Here is a 12,475-nt window from a genome sequence, read left to right on the forward strand (position 1 = left end):
TAAACATCTATGCTAATGCTATTCGAGCGGATTGTAGAAACTTTTGTCTAAAGAAAAAAGACATTCTTGCAAATCAGAAAATTAGAAAGAAAGAGGAAGATTTGTTTTATACTGAGCAAGCAAGAATTGAAAGAGAAGCCAAAGCTTTATTACAAAACTTAGTAAACAGCATAAACTTGAATCAGACAAACATTAAAATTTGTAATTTAATATATATATATATATATATATATATATATATATATATATATATATATATATATATATATAATTTTGTAATAGATTTTAATTGTAATTATGTTACAGATTAGTGTATGGAGGATATATTTTAATAATTTGAGGGTATCATTTGTTTGATGATATATACATAATATCTTGTTTCGTTTTACTGTTATGTGTTATAGTAAATATGATGATGTCTTTTATTTTGTTGACGAGGTGCTGTGTTTTTGATGATGTCTTAATTTTTTATTATGTTGATAATGTTGGATATTAATGTCTTGAATCGTTTTTTTGATGTCCTTTATTACATGAATGATTTCTTCTATTCTCCTTATGATTTCATATATTACTTTGATGATGTCCACTATTATTTTTATGTTGTCCTATGTTGTGCCTTATATATCCTCTATTTTATAAATGATACACATTTTACGTTAAATTATGTGTCAATTATAATAATCTGGGTTTGGTATATGATAAATATGATACAGAATATATATATATTGTCAATTATATTATAAATAATATGTAATTAATTATTTTTTACATATATTGCAGGATAAATAATAGAAATAATACTATATTGGACAAAAGGGACATAGTCAAATGTATTATAATATTATAGAAATATTGTTCAAAACATATCTAAATTAGTTGTGGATTTAGAGTTTTTGTTCCAAATTCATTAGCATGTCTTGTAGCTGTCTTTCGCTTCTCAAAGTGACCTCTAATTCTCTTGTTTCTTCCAGGTGTCCTTCCTTTTTTTTTTGACGTAAAGGATCAGGTGTTGTTTTTCTTCTTTCCTCTTCTTCATTGATTTCCTTGATCTTTTCTTCATCAGTCTGAAATACTTTCTTGACTGCCTTATACATTTTGTCAAGAGATTCATCACACACTTTTTTAGCATCATCATTTTTTTGACAAATGTATACTAAATTATAGAAATTTCTTGCAATATTGTGTCTCCATGGAGTATCTATCATGGTAGCAACTTCTTCAACATTTCCTGAAAATTTTTTAAATAATAATTCAGTAATCATATGAAATATTATTTTTCTAATACATAATATCATATTAATTACATTATTTTAAATAACATACCTTGTTTGTCTTCCCAAATACTTGCTTTTACATTTTTTTTCCATCTTTTCATAATGTGGAGGAATGGTGAATACATTATGCATATGCATTACCCTAAGTATATGAAAACAAATAATACTTGTTCATATAAACATAAGTAACATATTATATCATCATCAGAATATAAGATATCAAATATTACATAGACTACATTATCAAATAGAATACATTACATCGTCATGATGATTATAATTTACATTATATAAGAAATAATAAACTGAATACAATATAAGGTAAATTAAAAATAAGGTTCTATAATTAACATAATTCAGGAACAAGAATATACCTGTTTCATTAAAATATAAGCAGGAACATGCAAATTCCTTCAGATCTGCACTGTAAAATACACTACTATTGTATTTGAAATCCTCATTCAAAGACACTTCAAACATCTTTAGACCAGCTGTCATTTCATTTGACACATCTCTAATATAGGATCTCATGCTTATCTCATATTCCTCTTCAAAGTCTTTAAAAATGTTGAGAGTGTAAATATCAGCAGCCTGTTTTAAGAGTTTGCATTTGGTCTTTGGTTTTTCTATTCTACATCTAAAGTTGTCTGCCTTTTCATTGCTTCTCCATCTTTCAACTGTAGCTTCAAATATATAAAAGAATTCATATAATGAAGTTGTTTTGTTGGCCTTGAATGATATTGCTCTATTTGTAACTTCAGATCTTTGGGAGGACAAAATTCCAGCTGAAAAAATGTCTTTGCTAAACACAGGACACCATTTCTGTTTTAGGTTATACAGTCTATCAAACCACTCTTTTTCATCTAATCCATACTTTTGAACCATATATTTCCAACTTTCATCAAATTCTTTCTCATCATCACATCCAAATAAGCATTTGTCAAACATGTTCTTAAAATCTTCATTGCTTTTCAGCTGGCGAAATCTTGATATAAAGTTCTTTTGCAGATGCCACAAACACAACCTATGTCTTGTGTTTGGAAGAACCTAAAATATTTATATAATTAAAATAATAAATTATATAATTTGAGGATATAATCTTTATTTTATAGGATACTATAAAGCCTTAAGAGGATACCATTAACATTATGGATGATATCACACTTTTTAGAGTATATCATAATGTCTAAATTTTCATTCATTTCCTGTAGAATATCATCTATTTTTTAATGATATACTTCATTCAAAAGAAATTGATAAACTTCATTCTGCAAAAGAATTATATATATCATCTTTGAAGAATATCTTACCTTTTCAATTGCATTGCTCATTGCTTGATCTTGATCAGTAAAAATGGTCTTTGGTTGTGCTATAGCCATTGACTTTTTGAATGTTTCTAGTACCCATTCAAAAGTGTCTGCAGTTTCATTAGTTATAAAAAGCACAACCAAACATTGTTGTTCTCCAATCACTAGTAAAAAAAAATGCTATTTGTAACTGGCGAAATTGACTTTTTGTAACTGGCATTGTTGGTTGCGAATGCCACCGTTACAATTAGTGAAAATTATTCGTAACTGGCTAATGTTGGTTACTAATAATGTACTATTCGCAACTGGCTTAACCTAACGCCAGTTACAAATAGCCTATTTTCCAAGTTAGAAAGCATACTATTCGTAACTGGCGTTGAGTTACGCCGGTTACAATAAGGGTATTATTTGTAATTGGCGTAGCCTAACGCCAGTTACGAATAGTTTTTTTTTGTTAAAAAAAATAATCTATTAGTAACTAGCATTAGATTAAGCCAGTTACTAATAAATATATAATTTTTATTTTGATCAATATTTGATTTGAATACATGCTTGGTAGTATTTTCTACCGAACGACCCATTGTCAAATGGATTAAAACCTGTTACAAATCAACCAAAAAAACACATATTCCAAATGGTTCCACATAATTTGAATTCACCCACAAAATACAATACAATAAACACTCCAAATAATTTCACACAACTTGATTCATCCACAACAAACAACAAAATAAACTATATTTTCCACAAAACAATTAAAACTTGAATAAAAAATTATTGATTTACAATTTAGGAATATACGTAATAACAATAACTATTAAGCTAAATAAAAGTAGTCATATAGAAATGTGTTATATTGTTTTATTAAGCTAAATGCGATTAATCATAACATTGATCAATAAAATAACTAGTCTTTCAACAAAAAATTAAGTCTACAAGAATACCCCTTGTTCTCGAGTCTCGTCCAATTCTATATCGTTGTACGCTGTAAATCTTGCCAAACTTAGCCCATTGTTCTCGAAACTCATCCAATTCTAGTAGTTGCTGTATTTTTTTCTTGCTACTAAGTTCCTATTCCTCTAGCACAAGCAAACTTTCAATTGATAAAAAATTTGAAAAAAGAGAAAAAAATTAAATAAAATAAAAATAAAAATAAAAAGAACTATTACCTAGAGTGTTAGGGGTAGATGGCGCAAGATTCATCTAAATGTTCTTCAGCATTAGCTTCTGAATACTTCTCCAATATCAATACTTTGATTTGATGTCCCAAGATATCTTACAGACATAACCCACTTGTAGATGCACATCATTTAGAAACAAATGAAAAGGTCCAAAGATTAGATGATACATAATATTGTCAACCTCAAAAGAAAGAGGATTTGTACAAGATGTCCTTCATGAAGGACATCTGTAGACACCCATTTGTGTCTCCACAAAACCAAACCCGGTGATGAGTACCTTTCGCGTCGAATCATAATCGAATGAAGTGAAAGTGTGGAAAGTCTAGTGTTGCGAATAGTTTTAATTTCTTTTCTCTTCTCTCTGTTTTTGAAAATTTATTTTAAGAAAACAGCCAATCCAGTTTGGTTGGTCCATGATATGGGTCCAATAATATTTTAGTTTGATGGGGCTTGACAAGAGCTTTCCAACGATATATTATAAGCCCAATTCCGATGAATATTGAGGAAGTTATGACCAATTAACTAAACTGGGCCCGGTTTGAGCCTTATATGCGGCCCAATGATCTAGGGGAGGGCCTAATATGGATTTATCATTCCCAATGCAATTAGGAATGGTTTTAGTCTTCTAGATTCTTCTAGAAGGTTCTTTTCATTCCTAGTTCAATTAGCATTGATAAATTGACTTTTGTTGACTTTTCAAAGTTTTAATTAAAATCAAAGAGCATTTTTGAGGGAAATACGATTTTATCCTCATATACGGCAATTTTTATCTGATTTTAAGAAAACGCGTGAATTTCCAGATCAGCGCCAAACACCAGCTGTAGCGCCTGGCGCTACGCTTGGCGTCTGGCGCTAATGTTGGCGTCTGACGCCAATAGCCAGCGTTGGCGCCAATCCAGTTTTAGGTGCGCCAGAACTCTGTTTTGATATTTTATCTTTTTAGCTGATTTTCTTTATAAATAATGTCGTAAAAACTCCGTTTTGGATAACCAGTTTTCATCAATAATCATCAATTCTCACCAACTCTCGATTACTCTCTCTCTCTCTCTTTTTTTTCTAAACTAGTCTTCTCTCAAATACAAAATTCCGCATTCGTAAGATCTAGATACACCTAGTCATATTCGAAGTTGCCTTCGCCCTAGACGTGAAAGGTTTAATTTATGAGGGTATGGTCCCAAATCTCTCTTTCAATTATTTGATTTAATTGTTTTGTTTATTATTTTCCTTGAAGTTACTAACGTGTATATTTTGTTATTAGAAAAAGGTACGAGGCATCAAAGTAAGTTCTTCAATTGTTTTTATTGATATTATGATATAGAAATCATGTCTAGGTTGTTATTATGATTTCTAGTATCATGTTAGGATGCTTGATGTTTTGAATGACAACAATGATTCCTAGTATTATGTTTAGGGAAAAGGTTATAATATCAAATATGATAATTATAATTCATGCGATGCTTCCTATGTTCTTTCTAATATTTATGATAGTTAGTATCATGTTAGGGTTTAAGATTTGGTTTTTATTGCTTAGTGACATGCTAGGATTTGTTATTAATTTTGTTAGTATCATGCCTAGGATCTTATTATTATTATTATTATTATTATTATTATTATTATTATTATTATTATTATTATTATTATTATTATTATTATTATTATTATTATTATTATTATTATTATTATTAATATTATTATTATGTTGCTTGATATTTATTGTTATTGCTTGATCACACCTTTTATGCATGTTTAAAGGGAATTGGTACTTGTAATCACGCTTAATAAGATAATTAATAATCTTGTTTAGGGTTAATTTGATTATAATTCAAGTGATTGCCAATAATAGATTTATTTGTGCATTAAATTCAAGGAAAATTGTAAATTAATAATCCCACCTTTAGGTGGTCTTCCACAAACAATCCCACCTTTCTAAAATCCAGAAACAATCCCACCTATTCCCCCTATCTTCCATTAACGATCCTTTTTACAGGTTACCCCTTAAACCGGTGAACCTATTCTATTTCCCTCCCTAAAGTCTTTCTTCTCCAACGGTTTTCCCCCAAAAAAACATAAGTTTCGCCATTTTTATGAAACAAAGTAACAATTAAAAAAAAAATTAACTTTCAGAAACTTATCTTCATCGAAAGGACTGCAATTGTTCATTGATTGAAGGAAATTAAGGTCCTTAGCACAGCAATTCAAGGTGGGCTAATTAGAGGTAAATTTTCGACAAACCCTAGCTTTCTTAAATTTGCAAATTAAAGCAATTAAACGAAGATAGCTTCGATTAACATAGTGAAGAGTAATTTAAGTAGTTATTAACATAGTGAACAGCTTTAGGATCTTCAGACTCAACTGCATCTTTGTAAAGCTCTTCAACTCCCAAACCATATTCATTTTTCACTGCAAATCTCACCAACGGCATCTTCTTCTTCAACCCTAGAAGATAACAGCTACGACGCCGAAATGGGGATAACCCCAGATGATTTTAACAAGAATTGATAAAACCCCAGATGAAATTAATGGGGAAAAACAGAAATTAAACTAACCCCAGATGATTTTTATGGGAAAATACAGGAATTCAGTAAACCCCATATGATTTTAATGGGGAAAAATAGAAAGTAAACTAACCCCAGATGATTTTAATGGGAAAATACAGAAATTGAAGTAACCCCACATGATTTAAATAGGGAAGAATAGAATTTGAAGTAACCCCAGATGAAACTAATAGAGAAGAACAGAAATTAAACTAACCCCAGATGAAATTGATGGGAAAAACAGAAATTGAAGTAACCCCAGATGATTTAAATGAGAAAAACAGAAATTGAAGTAACCCCAAAAAATAATTTGTTAGGGATAAATAGAAATTGAATGAATCAAAAAGATGGTAATGATGGATTACTGTACGAAGTGGGGAAATTGATTAAGATTTAACAAACAATGCAATAAATATGAGAAGAAGAGAGAGAAAGTAGTAGGTAGCAAGAAAGGAGCAGCTGAACTGCAAATTGAAGGATGAATTTGTTGGTTTATAGTATTTGGAAAGAGCAAAATAGCAGAAGCAAAAGTAATACAAATTACTAGTTAAATTAAATTAGAAGAAACCGGTTGTTCTAAGCAATCTAATTTTTTAACCGGTTTCAACAGGTGAAGGATCGTTAATGGAAGATAGGGGGAATAGGTGGGATTGTTTCTGGATTTTAGAAAGGTGGGATTGTTTGTGGAAGACCACCTAAAGGTGGGATTATTAGTTTACAATTTTCCTAAATTCAATTAACATAGATTAAACATGTTTAAGGTTAAACCTATTAATCGCATGTTAGTCAGAAAGCGCACATGAATACGATTTGAATAAAGTAGAGGCCTATTATTAGGACAGATTTAATCTCTTTTAGGTAGGATTTGTACCTTTATCCCCGAACCCTATTTGGTTCAAGATCTTATGGAGTTGACGATCTCTTGGATCGTTAAGGGGTGTAACCTTCACCTCGTGAACGGTTTACAAGTTCCTAAAAAACTTGTTGGCGACTCTTTTGCTCTATCTTCTTTCTTTTTGGACGCCACCGTACTTTAGTGTATGATCACAGTGGGTTCAAGCTAGGGGATTAACGCTTGAAATATCCCCTACAACATCAGTAGATCTTAGCAACAAGCAATGAAACTGCAGGACATCACGAGACTTTCACCTCAAATTAGTATAAGATAATTAGATAACAAGTCATAATCATAGTACTCGACAAAATGAAGGAAAGATTAACTTATGAGCAATGACGAGAAAATTAGTCAATTTTTAAGCAATTAAATACACATAGCATATAGAATTCAGATAGAAAATGAAAAAAAAAAAAAAAATCAGGTTTGTAATGCATTGAAATGACAGGCTCAATAACTAATCTAGATTCACACAAAAAAAAATTTCCCTTTCTTTTTGATTGGTCGAACAATGTCTTATCCAACAAAGAAGGAATAACTTGCCATGAGCATACAACCAAGATGTTAGAAATGCACTAAACGTAGTATGTGTGTTAGACCCTTATAATTTAGGATGCCAAAACTCAAGCCATAGACAAGAACAATTTTACATAGTTTTATGGTCAGTTCCTGATTTATACAAATTATACCTTCCCCTGTTATACAAATTATGTAGAATCTAAACAAGCAACCCAATAAGAATTCCCAACTATATAGAAAATAGGAACCATATTACAAGTGACATTACCTCTAACCAAGACAAAACTTCTACCTCCGGTCCACATACTCCACGACACCTACCAAACAATGCATTTGTCTAATCAAAAATTAAATCTTTTCTAACAATTTAAACAATCAACACTATCCAATCTCAAATACCAAACTCTTTCAAAACAAATCAATAATTACAAGGGATACATTGAACAATATATACCTTATTCATCTTCTCAAAGGAAAGTAGGAAACAACCCACCACGAAACCCACCTTTTGATAGCCTCCCCTGCAACTGCAGCAAACCAATTAGGCCACCTAACATCAACCTTCTCTCCTTCTACAGACACCGGTATCAAATCGTCCCAATCGATAATGACGGAATACAAGCAATAAAATAAGGGTACCTCTCAAAAGTAGATGTTCTTAATCCTGGTTCACTATGAAACCCGAGTTTGCACTAGCAAGTAATTAAAATCAAACTTCCATTAAATTGAATATAATGAGTAGTCTATTCATGAATTGAATATAGCCTCGTCTGCCATGATTTATACACACAATATGCGCACAAAACAAAGCAAAAATCGCAGCACAACTTGGAACAAAATCGCACACAAACAGCAATAACTATTAACTCGGACTAAAACTGACACAGTTGCGGAAAACAGTCCAGTTTAATAGCAAAAGAACTCGAAAAATTCTGAAATTTTGCAGGAAGAAAGTAGACAAAATTTCACTCAAATTAAAAAAAAAACCACCTAAAAATACCTCGTAACGAAGGAGAACGAGCTTTCTGAAGTTAATCGAGCAAACTGATCCTCCGAGAACAAGTACGACTGATCAATAACTTTAAGGGGTTATGCAAGCAATAAAATATCAAAATCTGGAAGTGTTGGCTATTGTTATTTAAAAGATACTTCTAGGTGCACACTGCATTGTGAGCTATCAAGTATTTTTTCCCCTTCTTTTATAGTTCGAAAATTCGGTTCTGATTTTCATTTCTGAATTCAGTTCTGAAATTCAGCTCATGTTAATCTTCATGTCAATCTATCAATATAAAAGTTAAAAACTATAGGAAGATATTGAGATTCTAACCTATTCACCCTAAACAAACTTCATGAATTAAGGTTGAGCATCATTTACTTGCAATTCATAGCCACACCGCCGGTGAGTTGAAAATGCTATAATATGCTATTGGACTAGCAAGAGTTTCACGTGAAAACTTAAAAGAAACTTCAACAACCAAGAAAAGGAGAGGCTACAACATATGTTACCTCAAATTTACTTCGAATTTTCTAGAATAAAACGCTGCAACATTAACATCAATATCGGCATCATCATTAACCCAATATACGAAGAGGCTCCTGCCCAATGCAACCTAAGAATGTAAGAGGGACCTAGACATACTATACACATAGGATTACACTTGTGATCAGGAAGCCATTTCCAAGCAATTCTAGCTTCAGTTGATTAGTCCAATTTACTAGTGGTTACTCACATTTACAGAATAGTAGGGACTACAACATTTCATTATATATCTTCCTTTGTTTGATTCTCGTCTTTGATTTCACATCATCATTTGACAAGTAACTGTCACTATATTACAATTCCACAAGTGTTGGTTCTAATATGTTTTCACAATAAATTAATTATGAATGAGTAGCCCACATTATCATTTAGTAGCCTTTGTATATGAACATACCGGAGCATTATGCAGGAAACATTTTGGTATCAAATTCCAAATCAAAAACAGATCATCAGTAATATGCATGATTAAATACAACGACAGACACATATAACCATTCCACGATTGCATAATTACACATCCAAGCAGGCATGCACACTAATTCGATCAGGAACATAAAGAAAAATGATCATCTTTAGTAACCCTGTAATCCAGATTATAGCATATTTAGAACTAATAATGCATCAGATACCAGAACAAGCATATAATTATCCCTATCCCTATACATCTCAAGAGTCACATTCAGCCTTATCCATCAAACCATTGATCCAACAGTAAAAAATGAAAATTAAACAAATAAACAAATCAACAAAAAGTACCAAGACAAATTGAAAAGATGTTTTAAATCATCATAAACTTCGACAAATTCTAATGGTGCAATATCAAAGTAAAATTCCAAATTATATAATCAAATTTAACTCCTACTCCATTTGTTTAATAAATTTGGGCTCTATTGGTTTTAAAGGGTGAAAAGAAGGCATGTCACATTGGCAATTTGATGTGAAATTAATCAGCTAACAAAATTCAATTCGATTTTTAGGGCCGTTATTGAATTAAAAAAGGGGTAATTACAAGAACCCTAATTCTAAAATTACATACCTTTAAACCTCAATAGAAGCACTATTGCTGAACCCAAATTCGAAAATCAGCAAAGAAATTGTGATAGAAAATCGTTGGAGAAGCTGAGGAGGAAGACGTTCGTCGTTATGGACGAGAACCTTGCAAGAACAAAATCGAAATTACTCAGCTAACTGATCAACAACAAAATTTAAATCGAATTTTAAGGCTATTATTGAATTCAGAAAGGGAAAATTACAAGAACCATAATTCGAAAAACCAAAACAATACTGAATGGAGCGAGTTGGAGAAAAGGAGAAATTATAAGAGGAAGAAGGAGAAGAGCATATATTACACCCCCCCCCCCCCCCCCCCCCCCCCCCCCCCCCCCCCCCCCCCGCGCTGCCAAATGCCCCAAAACAGAAATCATGACACCCAAAGATACACTACTTTAGTTGTTACACTAACAGCCCAAAGTATTGCCTTTGAGCAACAAAAGAAGTGTAACAGTGCATCTTAAATTCTAAAAACATTCAACTGATCAAAGATAATTTGCTTTCGAGATTGCAGATCCATAACTTACCGATATGTCAATCAAAAGGCAATACCAACTTATAAAATACATATACAGCATGTATAATAAAGAGAGAGCATTCGTAATTAGGATCAATACCTTCTTCATCTCCTGCTGGTATTCCAAAATTTTAGGTTCAGTAACAGTCCGGAGTAATTTAACTAGAAAGCCATACTTCACTGATGAGTTGGTATCTACAAATATTGCGATTTTCTTGTAGTCTATGACATCTTCAAAAGGCAATTCGATATGGTCACTGATTATAACTGGAATGCACAGGCTTACAATGGCATCAAAGAGACGGCAAGTGGATGGAGTATCGCCAGCAGGATGCAAGCAGAACCTTGATGTGTGCATTCCTTGTGTAGCTGCACGTCGACTCTCTCTAGACTGTGCACCATGCTTTATAACAACATCGTCTTCATTCTCAAGAATTTCAAAAAGCACATCACGAATCTTTCCACCCTGAAAGCAAGATCAGATGAAACACATAAATTCACAGGGACTAAAAGAACACAAAACCTCATAACCAACTCCCTGCATCATCCATCCACTCCTGAAAGGGCTGAAACATATATACATCAATAAAAGAACAGGTCACAGCCCTGCTGACTGCTGAGTTGTCTGAAACCCAATCAAAATGATCAGCTATCGAATGTGCTCAGCTCAACACTCTCCTTCCAACCCTTTTTCATCACTTCATAGGAAAAATCTATGCATACATAGTTAAATGATTAAATAATAAGGAATTATTTATCATTGACATTGATACATGATGTTCATGTCACCGGACGATTGGAAGCCAATACCCCAACAGTTCCTAAATTAAAGGATCATACCTTATTTGATTTATGGTTTCTATCATTCTCTCTTTCCATCACATGGACCCTCTCCATATCCTCATTATCTCTCTCTACCTCACTGTAATAGATTCAAGCCAAGCACAGCCAAAAACAGAGAAATGCAATAGAACAGTAACGAGAAGTTGGAGTAAAAGGAAAAAAAAATAAAAAGTTTCAGCCTTATGTTTATTAAAATAGAGGGAAAAAAATAGCAGGAAGAAAAAAGGAAAACAGGGATGAAGAAATTTACTGAAATTGAAAAAAAAATACAGGAAACAAAGTATAGCAAGAAGAAAAAGGGGAAAACAAAGTAGAAGGTAGGGATAGATAATAGAACAACATCGTTTGACCCTTGGAGTATCATGCTCACAGTACTCCAGGAGTAGGGTAGAAATTGCGTTTATTTTTAGCGAGAATATTTTCCACTAACTTCAATAAAAAATTAAATAAAATTAATAGGAATTAGTAATTTAATATTTGTAATTGGTGCTTATAACTTAGTTACAAACTTTTGGTCAAAGTTTCTTTGACTGAATATTTGTAACTGCCATTTGTAAGCTAGTTACAAATGTTTTGGTCAATATTTTTTTGACTTAATATTTGTAACTGACGTTCGTAAGCTAGTTACAAACTTTTTAGTCAAATCTTCTTTGACTTAATATTTGTAACTGACATTTATTTAGTCAATTACTAATAAACTTCAAACAATGATAAACCACATATTAGTAACTGACATTTACTACGCCGGTTACTAATGTCATGAAATTTGTAACTGGCATTATTTTAGTCGGTTACTATTAATGCTTTCGTAACTA

The 12,475-nt window shown here is 31.9% G+C and overlaps 1 protein-coding gene and 1 long non-coding RNA gene across 5 annotated transcripts; both read right to left on the minus strand.

The window, feature by feature from the left end:
- Positions 1-884: 884 nt before the first annotated feature.
- LOC110728324 (protein FAR-RED IMPAIRED RESPONSE 1-like) lies at positions 885-6,184 on the minus strand. The gene is made up of 4 exons (XM_021907983.1): positions 6,052-6,184; positions 2,585-2,691; positions 1,649-2,321; positions 885-1,228 (listed from the first exon to the last, which is right to left on the minus strand). The coding sequence occupies exons 1-4, from the start codon at positions 6,182-6,184 to the stop codon at positions 885-887; spliced, it is 1,257 nt and encodes a 418-aa protein (XP_021763675.1).
- A 1,129-nt stretch (positions 6,185-7,313) lies between these two features.
- LOC110728338 lies at positions 7,314-12,082 on the minus strand. 4 transcript variants are annotated; one of them, XR_002512667.1, is made up of 3 exons: positions 8,165-10,545; positions 7,979-8,027; positions 7,314-7,420 (listed from the first exon to the last, which is right to left on the minus strand). It is a non-coding gene; the product is annotated as an uncharacterized LOC110728338 (long non-coding RNA). The 4 variants fall into 4 exon arrangements; XR_002512668.1 differs by lacking the exon at positions 7,314-7,420 and adding an exon at positions 10,918-12,082 and having other exon boundaries at positions 7,781-8,027; positions 8,165-10,405; XR_002512669.1 differs by lacking the exon at positions 7,314-7,420 and having other exon boundaries at positions 7,781-8,027; positions 8,165-10,405; positions 10,504-10,546.
- Between the last annotated feature and the right edge of the window lie 393 nt (positions 12,083-12,475).

Source organism: Chenopodium quinoa, unplaced genomic scaffold (assembly GCF_001683475.1).
Source record: "Chenopodium quinoa cultivar QQ74 unplaced genomic scaffold, ASM168347v1, whole genome shotgun sequence".
In the NCBI taxonomy this organism is placed as follows: Eukaryota; Viridiplantae; Streptophyta; class Magnoliopsida; order Caryophyllales; family Amaranthaceae; genus Chenopodium; species Chenopodium quinoa.